The sequence below is a fragment of the Dendrobium catenatum genome, unplaced genomic scaffold (genome assembly GCF_001605985.2).
Source record: "Dendrobium catenatum unplaced genomic scaffold, ASM160598v2 fragScaff_scaffold_1157, whole genome shotgun sequence".
NCBI lineage: Eukaryota > Viridiplantae > Streptophyta > Magnoliopsida > Asparagales > Orchidaceae > Dendrobium > Dendrobium catenatum.
The window spans coordinates 691721-707812 of NW_021319619.1; the positions used below are offsets into that span (position 1 = coordinate 691721).

General features: G+C 40.4%; 1 protein-coding gene across 6 annotated transcripts in view; it reads right to left on the reverse strand.

The window, feature by feature from the left end:
• LOC110093673 overlaps window positions 1-16092 on the reverse strand; it is a 162018-nt gene that overhangs the window by 13865 nt on the left and 132061 nt on the right. For 5 of the 6 annotated variants that reach the window (XM_028698829.1, XM_020818633.2, XM_020818636.2 and 2 more), the window contains one exon: window positions 7177-7380. The exons of the other annotated variant lie outside the window; for it this stretch is intronic. In XM_028698829.1, coding sequence (XP_028554662.1) covers window positions 7177-7380 — 204 coding nt within the window. The remainder of the gene's footprint in view (window positions 1-7176; window positions 7381-16092) is intronic. 6 annotated transcript variants of the gene reach the window in all.

Consider the following 16092-nt stretch of genomic DNA (forward strand, 5'->3'; position numbering starts at 1 on the left):
TCAATTAGAATTTAATCTTATGCTCTCCATATGGAATGAATAGTTTGGCTACTCTCTAGTAGGTCAGCATGTCTAAAAAACAGAACTTATTGCAACTGATAACCCTATTACTCTTATAGGCTTAGCTACCATTTCCCAAGAAGACTATCCTGTCTTCTTGGGGTGACGATTTCAGTTCATCAGTTAGGTTCAAAGCTATGGGAGAGATTTATGGAGCATAGGTTGTAGCGTGATAGTAATGTTTCTCATAATCAATTTGGATTCATGCCGGATAGGTCTACAATGAAGCTATATATTTATTGAGAGAATAAGCAGGATCTACATATGATATTTATTGATTTAGAGAAATCATATGATAAAGTTTTAAGAGAATTGTTATGGAGAGTTCTAAAAAAGAAAGGGGTTAATACTACCTATATTCAAGCCATTAAGGATATGTAAGTAGGAGCTATTATTTGTGTTCAAATACGTGGTGGTTTGACCAAGTATTTTCCTATTTTAGTTGGATTACGTCAAGGATCAACCTTAAACCCATATCTTTTTTTTTTAGTCATGGATGTTCTCACTAGACATTTACAAAAGGTTGCTTTTTGCTGATGATATTCTTCTTGAAGGAAAACTTGAATTATGGAAGTCAACTTTAGAGTCTAAAAGTTTTCATTTGAGTAGATCTGAAACTGATTATATGGAGTATAATTTTAATAGCAATAGATCTAATGAAGGGATTGTAATTATGGATGATCAAGTCATTAATAAGAGTACACATTTTAGATATTTTGGGTCTATTATTCAAAGTGATAGTGAAATATATGAGGATATTATTAGTAGAAACAATGTTGGATGGTTGAAGTAGAGAAATGCATCAGGCTTGTTGTGTGATAAAAAAGTCTCCTTCAAACTTAAGGGAAATTTCTATAAGATGGTGGTGAGACCTGCGATGCTTTATGGTGCAGAATGTTGGCCTTTAAAAGAGAAGCATAATATTAAGTTAAGTATTGCAGAGACGAGGATACTAAGATGGATGAGTGACTTTTCTCATAGAGAAATGATACAAAACTAGCAAATATGTGAAAAGGCTGGAGTAGCTCCAATGAAAGATAAGATTAGAGAGAGTTGCCTTAGATAGTTTGGTAACAAAAAACGGAGGCCTTCTGATGACCCGGTTAGGAGAGTAGATGTATTAGATTTAATTTATGTTAAGAAAGGTAGAGTCCTAATAAGACTTGGTTAGAAAATATTAGAAATAACATATCTTTATTAAATTTAAATAAGAATTTGACCCTTAACAGAACACAATAAAGGAGAAGAATTCATGAGTCAACCCCATATAGTGGGATAAAGACTTGATGTTATAGTCAGGTGTTGACCTGCTGTACAAAAAAAAAAAAGAAATAAAAAAAAATCCCTCAAATCCTCACCTGCTGTACACGATCCAGCGCCGCTCGTCGCACGTCGAGGCCATACCGAGCGTCGCGTCTCGCAGGTCGCTCGCACGACTCACTCGAGTCGTTAAAAGGCTCAAGGCAACGAGGCCTTCGGCCTCTGCTCTTCCTCCTCTCGCCTTTTCTCACGCACTCTTCCCCTCCGACCCCCTCTGCTCTATTCGACTTCGCTCAACCGACGACTTCCCTTCCTCTTGGATCGGGAGTCCGACATTTCGATCGAAAGCGCGAACGGGAGCTCGCCGGCTGTAAAGACAACTTCCTACCTTTCGATCGCTTCTTCGATCCTTCGTAGCTGGTCCGACCTTGCTCCTTCTGCGACTTTCCCTTCCATTCGGACCGGAAGTTACGACATTTTGATCGAAAGCCAGGGGAGCCCGCCGACTGTGAAGATAACTTCCTCCCTTTCGATTGCCTCTCCGACTCCTTCTGTGGCTGTTCGACTTTACTCCTTCGTCGACGTTCCCCTCCCCGATCGGAAGCCGCACGGGAGCTTACTGGCCGAAGGTAACTTTCTACCTTTCAGACGCTTCTTTGGCCAAATAAAAAAAAAAGAGTTTTTTTTATAATTATTGATTATAATAATTATTAATTATTTTTAATTATTTAATTATAGTCATAATTAATTAATTAATTATTATTAATTAATATTTATTAATTAATTATAAATTATAATTATTTGATTAATTATGATTAATCTCGATTAATTATAGTTAATCATTATTTAATTATAATTATAATTAATTTACTAAATATAATTAATTAATAATTAATAATTAATTATATATTATAATTAATTAATTATTACAGTAATTAATATTAATTATAATTAATAATTAAAAAAAATGTATGTGCCCGTCGTCCCTTACCTCGACGTCCGAACCGCCGATCCGCCGGTCCACCGGCCCCGAAGGTATAACCCTCTAAACTCAGGCTTTCGTCCTCGATGTGTACGACGGACCGGAAAACCGCCTATACACGCCTTTATTGCGCGTGGTGGGATGGGACCCCGGTCCGACGCCTACGACGAGGCGGACAGTCGCCTCCCGCTCTCTTACCTCGTCATGCGTGGCGAGTCAGTGGTCTACCCATGCACGCTTTTCTTAGCGTGGTGGGAAGGGAACCCGGTGCGATGCATACGACCGAAGTAGGGATGGCCCATAAGTACCCGTTGCGGGGAAAAACCGCTTTTCTCTTGCAACAGGTACCGTAGAAGACCCATAACACGCTTTTCTTTAGCGTGGTGGGGAAAAAGACGTTTACAAATCGGCCGGGTGTCCCTCGAAAAGAAGGGCAACCACCATAACACGCTTTTTCTTGCGTGGTGGGAAAGGCCCAGTTTTCCGTCAATTTTCCCCCTAAACGGGGGAAGACGCCGGGAGGCATGGCCGAAATTTCGGGTGAAAAAATACTACTTACACTCGGGACCTGGTTTTGAACTCAAAAGAACAAAACCTCTGGACCAAATAAGAAAGAGCAGGTGGACCCTTGGAACATGAACATGAACTGTAGACTGTGGACTGTCGAACTTGATTGAATATGTGTAGAGGCGGACAAAATTGAAATGAACTCCTAAAGGTCAAATCCAAAATAAAATCAAGACAGAACTGAGGACCGAAAATTCCAAACAAAATAAAATCAAATTGAACTCAAAAAGACTCCAGAAGAACTCCGAACAATCAGTTGGACATCATTCAGATTCAATTCAAGAGAACTAAGTGTGAAAGGCACCTAAATTGAAACGTAAGACTCAGACTACAGAGGACATAAGAACTTGAGGCTTAGCCATTAAGCTCCATGAACCGATTTAAACCTGATCCTGAAAGGCCTTGAACTTGAGCGCTGGTTTGAGCATCATGCGCCTTCTCACATCCACGCGCAGTCAAAAGCCACCCACCTGAGATTTGGTGAAGGTGGGAAAAGGCAAAATATTGGACAACGACTCCCCTACGAGTATCTGCCCAACGAGCTCGTAGTGGCTGCAACGGTTCCCCTCCAAAATTAAGCACGAGCCACTTGTGGATATACAACAGTGAGACCTCATAAGGCACAACGAATTCACTGTGGACCAAGTACAAACTATCCTCGACATCCTGACGACCGTCGGTTGATTTGAGATGGCGATGCAGGAGACCAAATGATGGAGGAGCCCATTTCTACAAACAAGTATCAACCCAACAACAAACCACCTGAGATTGGTGAAGGTGGTTTTCATGCAAGCAAAAGGTTTCCTACGAATACTACTAGAAGGTCGTAGCGGATACAACCGATCTCCTAGCAAATGATACTTGTGGATAACAACAGTGCATTGTAACATGAATCACTGTGGACACAAGACAGAATATCACCTACGATATTTTGGTGGTCAAGATCTACAAGCTTTCAGGTACAATAGCAACCGAAGTACGAAAAACTCTAACTACACTAAAAGATCTGAAAGGAGATCTTCTCAAAGTGAAGCAAACAATCAGTGACTTCAAGGTCCAAAGAATTCCTTCCCCGGTGAATGAGAAAGGGGGAGTCAAATCAAGTCCAATATCCAAAGTTCCAGAAAGACCCATCCCCGGTGATTGAAGAAAAAGGGGGGAGTCAACATCAAAATCCAACGCCACCGGATCTGCACACTGATACAAGCAGACAGAAGGCGTCTACAATATATAATGCAACGACGGATCTGGGCCAACACTGATACAAGGCAGACAGAAGGCGTCTACAATAATATAATGCAAGCCACCGGATCTGCAACACTGATACAAGCAGACAGAAGGCGTCTACAATATATATCAACGCCACCGGATCTGCAAACACTGATACAAGCAGACATAAAGGCGTCTACAACATTCATATTCGGCCTTCAAGGCCCTTCAACAAAGAAAGTTCATGAACCAAAGGCATGAGCCTAAAAAACCCGATCCTTCTATACGGAATTCAATAGGAGTCGACAGGGTTCGAACTATTAAATAGAATACACGGTTGTAGCGACGTTGTATTTGTTTAAATACATTCCTTTTTAGGCATTCAATGCCTAAATTAAGGAAAATTCATGAACAAAGGACAAAGCCTATGAGAAACCGATCCTGAACAACAGTTTTTGTCGAGTTGAACAAGGTTAAATCAACAAATGGAAATGACCCAAAAACACCCCGATGATGGCCGTTTGAATGCAGATTTCAACCGGAGGGTTTCACAATATATTTCAAAATGCCCTGTAAACATCTACAAGGTTCAAAATATTTTCAAGTGCCTCAGCTACCCGATGATGGCCGTAGGTTGAATGCAAATTCAACCGGAGGGGTTCCCAAATATTTTCAAAATATCCGCCTAAATATCCAAATGTCTTCCAAACTATACCCATAAAATGCCCAAAATCTAAAATCTCAAATCCAGATATTTAAATCTGAAAATCAATCCATCAAAAATATCACTCAAAGCAAAATCCATCCACCTCCGCACAGTCTGCCAGGGGTGGACAAATTCAAATTAAAACTCTAGCTCACAAAGAGCTAATGCCTAGTCGACAATATACTGGATCCATTCTCAAACAATCTCATACCAGTAAGGACGTGGTAGCGTGTCCCTCTAACCGGCGGTCTGCCGCTAATAGCCCACCCGCAAGGAATAAACGGTTACGAGACCACGGGGCCCTCTGAACCCGCGTGGTTTTGCCGCCAAATGGCACCATGATATACCGGTTATGGCCAGAGCCAATACGCTCCTTATTGGCATCAAATCCTTGAGATATGAATCAATAGGATATGATCGATAGGGCACAAATCCCTCTGTAAGCTAAGGTGGATTCAAATTTGTCCCCTTAGATAAACATTCAACCCCGATCTACAAGGTTCCCTTGGACGAAGCAACCCATGGCTGCCGACAAGGATCCTTCTGTCAGGTTGGGTCGACTACCTCCTCTGACTAAGTAGACCAGGGACCACGATGGCCCGGGACGACGGAACCATGGGATCTTGATCGGGCCCATCATCCATTCCCCTACCATACTCTTTAAGTGAAAGATGGTGCAATTTCTACTTTAAATATCAAATCCTTCAAAACCTTTAATCCTTCAATTTCTACCAATACCTAAACCCATTGCTGCTACTATATGCCAGATAACACGTATTCTATACGTATCTGATTGATGACTAGCCTTAATCGAAAGTTCTCTCTCGTGATCGGGAGGGGTAATTAACTATAGGGGCTTGCGCCTATAGGAAACCGGAACTCAGATCATAAAGTCCTCTTAAAATGAGGGCGAAATCTCTGGGTAGTGTCTTATCTACAAACCCATCTGCCTTCCAAAATTTACCCCGGAACATATTTCGTTAAAACTCCCTCGCTGAATAAAAGAAAAGCGAGCGCGGAGGCCGGGGCCGAATTTTCGGAGCCCACATCAGGTTCAAGTCTAACCAAAATATGTACATTTATTTAATTGTTCCTTAAAATATTGCACTCCTTTCTCTATTGCAAATAAAGGGTCCCCTAATGAATAATATATAATAAAGTACCTTCTCTTCCAACGGCTCTTCTGAGATATACCATCTCCTTATCTTGTCAAGCGCAAAGCCACAGAACATAGACTTCACTTCTAAATTATCTCTCATTGGTTGATATTAACTTTCATCAGGTCTTATGTTTTCATATGTGCCCCCTTAACAGGCAAGAGATGAGAAACATCATCATTAATGGCGGCAACTACTTTGCAAGTAAGGAATCCGATTTCAACATTTCATTTCATGAAATCCAAAACTATTTGAAATTTTGCCCAATTTGTTTTGTTATTGTTTTTCCGAGGAACTAATAGGTATGCTACTTTGCAGATAAATTGAGTTCACAAACTAAACTAGATGTTTATAATTGTTTATAGTCATGAGAAATTGGAAGTTTTAAACACCTGATAACAGCCAGCATACAAACTCAACATAAATAAAGAAAAAAAGTTAAAAAAAAAGATGGGTGCTTAAGTCTTGATTCTCTTAATTTGCTACTTATACTGGATCAATCCTAACATATGAAAGTTTTATAAAACAACCACAAAAAATAGGTATATCCACGACAAATGATGATTAAGAAAAAAATTAGCCTTTTTAGTTATAAGATGAATCTGCAAGTTCACTGAATGCCTTAGCACTATCTTGTATATGGAGAAAGGCAATTGATGTTCAAGGATAATTACATATCTAACAAATGGAGACATCCTGAGAGCCTCATAAAGTGGAAATATATAGTTCTATAATTAATAATCATGCTTTAAACAAAACCATTGAAATGCAAAGCTTCCTGGTCGGTTTATAACTTCATTCCAAACATTGATTGAAAAGGCTAGCATAAGAAAACTTGAAATAATACTTACAACAAATGCAGAAATCACGAAGCCACTTGAGTTTACAAACTACAATAATCTTTTCATCCATAGGTAAGCTATAAAAGAAGAGTAAATCTCTCTTTCACCATATTAGTTACAGAAGGCAACAAGATTTACTAGAATGATAAAGCTTATAGATATTAATTATAGAGACATTTCATTATGAATTGTTTCTATAATATAAGAAAAAAATTTTTGTGGTGGGTCACTGAGATGTAAAATTTGATTATTCTCTCACACTCTAAACCTAAACACTAATTATAAACAACAATTGGTGGCTATATACCAACCGTACTATGAATTAACAAGTTTATCATCAAGCGTATTTATCCTATAATGATTAAAAAAGCAACAAGAGAACAAGTAACTTGCCTTCTTCATAATTTTAATTCCCAGATTAACTTCCCATTCTTGTGACCATTTCAATGGCTTTCTTGACTTTTGTTCTCTTTCCCAAGGCCAACCCCATGCATCCGCAATAGTATACATATCTGATACATCAAATATTTTCCTTTCTCTCATTTCTTTAAATGCTTCATGCAAATCCTCTGGGAACCAGTCATCGTCATCATCATTCTACATTTAAATGAGATTATAAATATTTACTTAAATAGAAGGTTAATTCTTACCTTCTTACTTTTTATAACCATACAATACAAATAAAAAAGAATAAAAAAGGACACTGCATATACAATCTAGAATTAACTCATAATACGAAAATTTGAATGCTAATTGAAATATGGAGTTAACTATAACATGAAGGGAAACAAAATATTTCATGTTCATGCAGGTTCCCAAACATAAATAGTTAAATGATAGGAAAATGTAAGGAAAAAACAGTAGATAAACATGAATTGCATGCAAAAAACGAAATCTACAAAGAAGGATACTCCGTAATAGAAACAAAATTAGATCATAAAGCATACCAAATATATTAGAACCCACAAAGAATCAACAATTCAGAGGTATTAGCCTAAGAATAAACTAGACTGACTCGCCTATTTTTTTTGTAATTTAAATATGGTTAACAAAATATTGCAAGCCTTGTTGCTCAGTTAAGCTGACCGTTTCTTTTGAATGATTATGAAAATTGTTCAAAGAGCGGAATATTTTGTTATCATACTCGCTAGAGAACCTGATGGGGACATCGGAGCTTGCAAAGTCTATCAGAGACGTGGCTGTCGATCTATGACCCTGATTGAGTCGATGTACTTTTGAGTCGTATTATGTATTTTTCTTTATTATTTTATGTTGTATTTGTTTTATTAGTGTTTTCATTTTTACCCCTTAAGGGAGGTCGTATGTAAGCCCAGATGACATCGTTGTCGTTTTATTTTCTTGAGTCATTTGTACGAGGCTATATATATCCCTCTTGTTCTCTTTGCATGTTAATGGTTGAATGATAAAATAAATTTCCCATTGCTTGAGTTCTTTGTGAGATCTTGAGTGTTTGAAGAAAGAAATCCCTAGGAGAGAGAAATAGGATCACCCACCAACCTTGGAGACGGCCGTATTCGTGGTTCGTTCTATTATTTCATCTTACCACTTTCCCCCACCCTACACCACCGGCCCACCACCCCTCTAACCATCCAAACTGCCGTCCATATTAGCTCCACTCTCACCTTAGGCTAATTTTCCCAACTCCACCCCATCCGATCCCTCCTTCGATGCCCCCACCACCAACCATGGTCACCACACAAGCCGCCGGCCCCACCCCCCACTTGGCCTCCTCTTCATCATTGCTTACAATTACTCCTTTCCTAATTGGGTTGAATAATTTAGGTAACTAAATAACTTTGCAAAATTCAAATTTATTTGAATTTAAAAAGTTACCTAAAATATCATTCATATTTTAGGAAAGTTCCCAAATCCTTTCCTATTGATTTTAAATTAAATTAGGATGGAATATTTCATCCCAAATTTGATTCCCTAAATTAAGGAAGCATTAAAAGCTTCCTTAAAACCCCTTCCTAGCCCATTAATCCGCCGGCCCCCTCATTAATTCCTTTGGGTTTATTTTCTAAGGCCCATCCCTCCCTTTGGAATTAATTCAAACCTTCATACCCCCTCTTTGGCCGAAATTTCAAAAATCCCCCACCTCCTTATTACTTTCCAAAATTCTTATATTAAGTTTTGGAAACAAATCCCTAAACCCCTCTCTCTTGTCGCCGCCCCTTTCCTCCCAATCATAGAGATTAATTGGAGGATTGTTTGAAACACTTTCCCTCCACCAAAACCTGAACAAAATTAAAGTCGTTCCCTCCTTCCTTGGCTGGCCATCCCCTCCTCCTCTTTACTTCAATTTTGAGAGAAACTTCTTCCTCTCTAGTGGAGCTTCAAGGGATTGGCATTGGTCTCTGGCTACACATCATCCTTCCAAAGCCAATGAATGGCCGATCCGGAGCTTGACTACGGATTTGCTTATGATGAGCAAGGATACGTTAACATCTTCCACTCCACCTTCTTCGATTTCAACCCGAAAGTTGATCGTTCCATCGAAGAGTACGTGGACAGCATTATTTTCACGCTATCAGAGACCATCGAAGAGCAACTTGCCGGCGTCCATTGGCAAATTGTCTCCAGACCTTCTCAAGGGTGAACTTCTTCCCCTTTTCATTTACTTTCTTAATCCCCTAATCTTGTAGGTGGTGACAAGTCACAAGGAGCCGTGCTTCGCCTTATGCCTAAGCTTAGTAAACATAGGATAGAGTGTGCTTTCTATGTTACTATCTTATTGTTAGATTAGAAATTTTTGTTGAAAGCTACTTAATTCACATGTTGTTGAAATTCTAAGTTGTTTTGATAATCCATGTGCTTGGCATGTGATTTGGCCTAAGCGTGGCTATCCCTCTTACATTTTATTTTGTCGTTTTGAATGCTAATAGTTTAAATCATAATTGTTTTTATCAAGAAATCGTGCAAGATCTTATCGCAATCACGGATTTTGGTCCAATCTAGAGAGCCTTAGAGAAGCTAGGAATGAGTATCCCATCACTGATTTGCCATCCATGAAGCGTGAACTTAAGTAGAAGTATTTGCCTCCCTTGTACTTCCCTAGATTGTTGGATAGGTGGAATAGGCTAACTCAGAGCAACAAATCAGTTAAGAAGTGTATCACGTCCTTTGATGACTACGTGATTAGCTGAAAAGGAGAGACCTCTACCACCCCAGTGCAGATCTTGTCTAGGTTTCGTACCAGGGTGTGAGAGGATCTTCACAACGAACTGTTTTCCCGGAACATTACTACTCTTGAGAATGCCTATAACCTAGTGCTAGATTTTGGAGGAGACCCGTTCCTAGCACTCGAGTCGATCCCATGACTCGAGGCCTTCCTATAGATTTTTCGGTAGTTTCACTCCTCACACTCCTACTGCCTGACCAGCCCAAGGAGTACTACCCGACCACCCACTATTCCTCCTGCACCTCGATCTGATTTTAGGAGTAAACCTCCCACCCCAGATACCCCTCGGTCCAGTCCCGAGACCAAGTGCTTTCGATGATAGGGGTATGGGCATATCACTTCTCAGTGCTCTAGTCCCTATAAAGTATCAATCATCGAGAAAATCACAGAGGACGATCTCGAGCTTGAGGTTGATCAGATCCACCAAGTCGAGGATGAAGGCGAATTCTTCGAGGAGGATGATGACACTATTGTCCTCCATTGCCTTCAAAAACTGAACACCTCTCCCATCTGCATGGTGAGATGCGCACTATGACACCCTACTCCCACTAATGACTGGCATAGGACGACAATTTTTCATACCTACACCAAAATCAAGGATAAGAACTGTAAAGTCATCGTGGATAGTGGTAGCTGCATAAATGCTGTATCCTCCAACATGGTGTCCAAGTTGGATCTTTCTGCCGTTCGTCACCCCAACCCATATAAGGTAGCATGGGTCAACTCCACTGCCTTGGAGATGAAAGAACGAAGCATCATACCTATCTCCTTTGCTGACTACATGGAGAATGTTTGGTTCGATGTGTTGATTATGGATGTTTGACAAATCCTTCTGGGTCGCACCTGGATTTTTGATAACGATGTCCACATCTATGGATGTTCAAACATCTGCATGATTGAACATGCGGCCAAAAAGATTAAGCTTTTTTCATCGCAGCCCCAGGTTAAGTATGACTCCAAATCCAACCTTATTAAGTCCAAGAAAGGACTGAACCTGGTCACCGGCAAGGTTCTCGATTCTAAGATAGCTCAAGATGCACCACTATACTCCTTAGTCGGTCGTGACATTCCCGTTGAATCTGATGACCCTATTCCTCAGGAAGTCCACCCCATTCTGGGAAAATTTGCTGATGATCTCCCAGATCAGTTACCCCCACTTAGAGACATTTATCATGCCATAGAATTCGTCCCTGGAGCCTCCCTTCATAATCTTCCACACTATTGCATGAAACCAACAAAACATGCTGAACTTAAGAAACAGGTAGATGAGTTACTGCAGTGATGTTTCATTAAGGAAAGTCTTAGTCCCTGTACGGTGCCAGCCCATCTTACTCCTAAGAATTACAGATCTTGGCGAATATGTGTTGATAGCCATGCTATCAACAAAATCACTCTCAAATATCATTTCCCTATTCCGAGGTTGGACGATATGCTCGATATGATGACGGGGGCCACTCTATTCTCCAAGATTAATTTCAAGAGTGAATACCACCAAATCCGGATCCGACCTGGAGATGAGTGGAAAATTGCCTTCAAAATCAAGGATGGTCTCTACGAGTGGTGAGTCATGCCATTCGGGTTGATAATGCCCTGAGTAATTTCATGAGGATCATGACTTAAGTGTTGTACCCTTATCGGAAAGTTGTCGTTGTCTACTTTGACAGCATTCTTATTTATAATCAGTCGGCGAGTCAGTACTTAGACCACTTATGGCAAGTTTGTGAGGTCTTATGGAAGGAACAACTTTATGCCAATCCTAAGAAATGTACCTTCATTGTAGATCGTGTTATCTTTTTGTGATTCATCATGTCAGCCCAAGGGGTCTCTGTAGATCCCGAGAATGTGAGAACTATTGTTGAATGGCCTGTTCCTCAGAACATCTGGGAAGTCCACAGCTTCCATAGACTAGCGACCTTCTATAGGAGATTTATCCAAAATTTCAGCACCATTGTATCTCCTATCACCGACTATCTGAAGAAGGGTGGTTTTCACTGGACCCTGGCAGCCACTAGAGCTTTTGATGAGATTAAGAAAAGAATGGTGGAAGCCCCAATGATGAGACTTCCTGATTTTCCAGTCTTCGAAGTGACCTGCGATGCTTCGGGGGTTGGAATTGGAGGAGTCTAATCCCAGGAAGGTCACCTAGTAGCTTACCTAAGTGAGAAACTAAATGACATTCGACAGCGATATTCCACATATGACAAAAAGTTTTACACTGTGATCCAATCTCTTCGTTATTGGCGCACTACTTGCTCCCACAGAGTTCGTCATCTTCTCGTATCACGAGGCTATGTGTTATATCTGTCACGACCCAACCCGACCGGGACGGATCCCGCTCGTATCGGGTCGTGGCCATACTCAAACATACTGAACTGATTCCAGGATCTAGCTTTGGAATTTGTTTCAGAATCTTATTCCAAACATTTACACACATAAACAGACACACAGAGATACTAAACATCAAAATACAGCGGAACAGGTCATCTATCTTTTCTTCCTCAAAAGAATCATATACAAATACAGCTCATGGCTTTCAGACAGAAAGAAAAACAAAACAGAAAAGTCATGACTGTACAAAAATCAAAAGAGCAAAATACCTATAACAGATCAGACTTTGAACTCCTACTCCAAGACTTCCTTCCCTTTCCCAGAACCCGAAAACCACGCAGAAAATAAGGGTGAGCTACAACAGCTCAGCAAGACATCAAACCTCCAATCAAAATCCTCAGAATCCACATCAAACTAAATCCGTACAGAAATCAGATCAACAGAATCATATATCGAATCAGAATAGAACATAAATCACAGAAATCATAATTCCAGAAATTGAATCAGAACAGAATCAGACAGATCAGATCAAATCAGAACAGAATCGAACAGATCAGATCAAATCAGAACAGAATCGTACAGATCAGATCAAATCAGAACAGAACGGAATCGTACAGATCAGAAATCATATCAAAATCGTATCAGAACATATCAATTCAGAACATATCAAAAAATCAAAACAGATTCCCTGACAATGATAGAATCTCAACGGATTCTGGCCCCTTATGCCTCCCTTCCCAGACACTGACAGAATCTCTCGGATTCTGTCCCCTTATGCCTCCCTTTGTGCTCATGGCACCAGAACAGATGTGCTTATAGCACCAGAACAGAACTTATCATCGGATCCGGAATAGAACTTGTTTTCATATTTCAGAGCTCATTTCAGATTTTCCCTGACACAGACAGGATCTCACAGGATCCTGACCCCTTATACCTCCCTTTTTATAGCACACAATCATATCATGTCATTTCAGAACAAATCCGGACAATTTCAGAAATCGTACGAAAATCCGGCGGCATAACAGCAGTATACGGAATTTACACAAAATTCACCAAATCAGAATTTTACCAAATTACCACAGAACATTCACAACAACATTATAAGACTTTTATTCTACTGCTCAAACATTTTTAGACATCGTCAAAAATTACAGTCTAAAGAAAACACCGCCGAATCAAAACTACCCGGTCAAAATTCTCCAGAAAATAATCAAAATGTGCGCACTCGGCACCTCAGAAACATATCAAAAGTTACGCGGTAAAAACTGAACCAATCGGAAATTACGGACGAAATTCGCTAACAAAAACGAAATCCGGACAGAAAAATCGTTCAAACTTTATCGTTCTGAAAATTTGAGAAAGGCGGAATGTGCCTTACCTTGCGTACACCAATTTCTTGAATTGTCTCGACAGACGAAAACGGACCGGCGTTGCCCAAAAATCCACTTTTCTTCTTTTGCCCTCGACCTTCTCTCTCCTCAAAATGATTTTAGATATTTATTTGATTTTCTCTCTCTTGAAAATGAGCTGATTTCAGCTAAATATTGTTCTGATCGGCCCGGCCGATCGCACGACCGTTCTGGACGATCTGAACAAAATCCAATCAGCCTGGGACGATTTCTCAGGACGATAATTAATTTTCTTGGACGATTGTTCTCTGACTTGTGTCATGCTCTGATCGTCCCGGGACGATCCCAGATCGGCCCGGACGATCCCTACAGGAAAACTTTCATGTAACTTGTGTACAGAATCTGGAACAACATTTGAACTAATCGTCCCGGGACGATCTACGATCGGCCCGGACGATAGGAGCAAAACTGATGTTACAATCTCACCAACTTCAAAAAAATGTCGTCCTCGACATTGTCCAATCAGAACTCAATCAAAACAAATACGGATACGACTTCCTCATGTCCGACTCCTTCTCCCAGGTCGCTTCTCGTGCAGTTCGATGCTTCTACTGCACCTTAACCATCGGAATCTGCTTACTTCTCAACTTACGAACATCGTAAGCTAGAATCAACTCTGGTCTTCTTTATAGCTCAAATTCTCCTGAATCTCAACCTCATCAGCAGACACTTTCTTTCCAGAGTCAGATATCCACTTTCTCAAAATAGATACGTGGAACACATTATGAACATCGGACATCTGATCAGATAACAACACCCGATAAGCAGATTTACCAATCCTCTCAAGGATTTTAAAAGGTCCAATATACCTTGGACTGAGCTTACTCACTCTGCCAAATCTGCTCACACCCTTCATCGGACTGACTTTGACATACACAAAGTCACTAACTTGAAATTCAACAAACCCGCGCTTCTGATTGTAATATTTCTGCTGTCGATCTTGTGCAGCTTTCAACCTTTCTTTGATCAAATTAACCTTCTTAACAATTTCATCTACAAAAGTGGCACCCATCTTCTGTCTATCTCCGACCTTAGTCAGAGTCAAAGGAGTTCTACACTTCCGGCCATACAGAGCTTCATAAGGTGCCATACCAATACTGGACTGAAAACTGTTATTGTAAGCAAATTCTATCAGAGGAATATGATCTTCCCAGTTTCCTCCAAAATCTAAAATACATAGCCTCAACAGATCTTCCAGTACCTGAATAGTCCTTTTAGACTGTCCGTCAGTCTGCGGATGAAAAGCTGTACTGAAATGAACTTCGTACCCAAACCTTGTTGAATACCCTTCCAAAGTTTGGAAGTAAACCGCCCATCTCAATCAGAAACAATCACCTTAGGCACACCGTGTAATCTGACAATCTCTTTCACATATAGTTGTGCCAATCGATCCACCGGATCGGAAGAAAATGAGCAGACTTCGTCAATCGATCCACAATCACTCAAATGGCATCGTGTCCTTGCCTTGATTGAGGAAAACCCATAGCAAAATCCATCGTTACCTCCTCCCACTTCCACTCAGGGATAGGCAACGACTGCAAAAGTCCTCCTGGTCGCCGATGCTCTGCCTTCACCAACTGACAGGCCTCGCATCTAGCAACAAAATCTGCTACAACCTTTTTCATTCCCGGCCACCAGAATAAACTCTTCATATCTCCGTACATCTTGCCACTTCCCGGATGAACAGTGTAGCCTGAATGATGAGATTCATACAGAATCTCTTTCCTCAAATCTCCAAACACAGGAATCCACAACCTGTTCTTGCAGAAAATGGTACCAGAATCAGAAACTCCGAGTTCAGGCTTCTTACCAGATTCAATCTGAGCAATCAACGTCGAATAATCAGAATCTAACTTCTGGGCTTCCTGAATCCTGTATTCTAAACAAGACTGAATGCTCAACATAGTCAAAACTCCAGAATCCAAACCACTGGAGGAAATCACCTCCAACTGCAAACATTCCATATCACGAATCAGGAAATCATCAAAAGTGAGCTGAATACCTGATAATCCAGAAGATTTCCTACTCAGAGCATCTGCTACCACATTAGCCTTACCAGGCTGATACTGAATCGTCAGATCGTAGTCCTTGATCAACTCAAGCCACCTTCTTTGCCTCAAATTCAGATCCTTCTGAGTGAAAATGTACTTCAAACTCTTGTGATCCGTGAAAATCTCACATCTGACGCCATACAGATAGTGATGCCAAATCTTCAAAGCAAAAACAATTGCAGCTAATTCAAAATCATGTGTCGGGTAATTCTTCTCATGTTGTTTTAACTGTCTCGAGGCATAAGCAATTACCCTACCATGCTGATGTAGCACACATCCCAAACCTTCACTGAACACCTGAAATCCTTCCATACCTGAC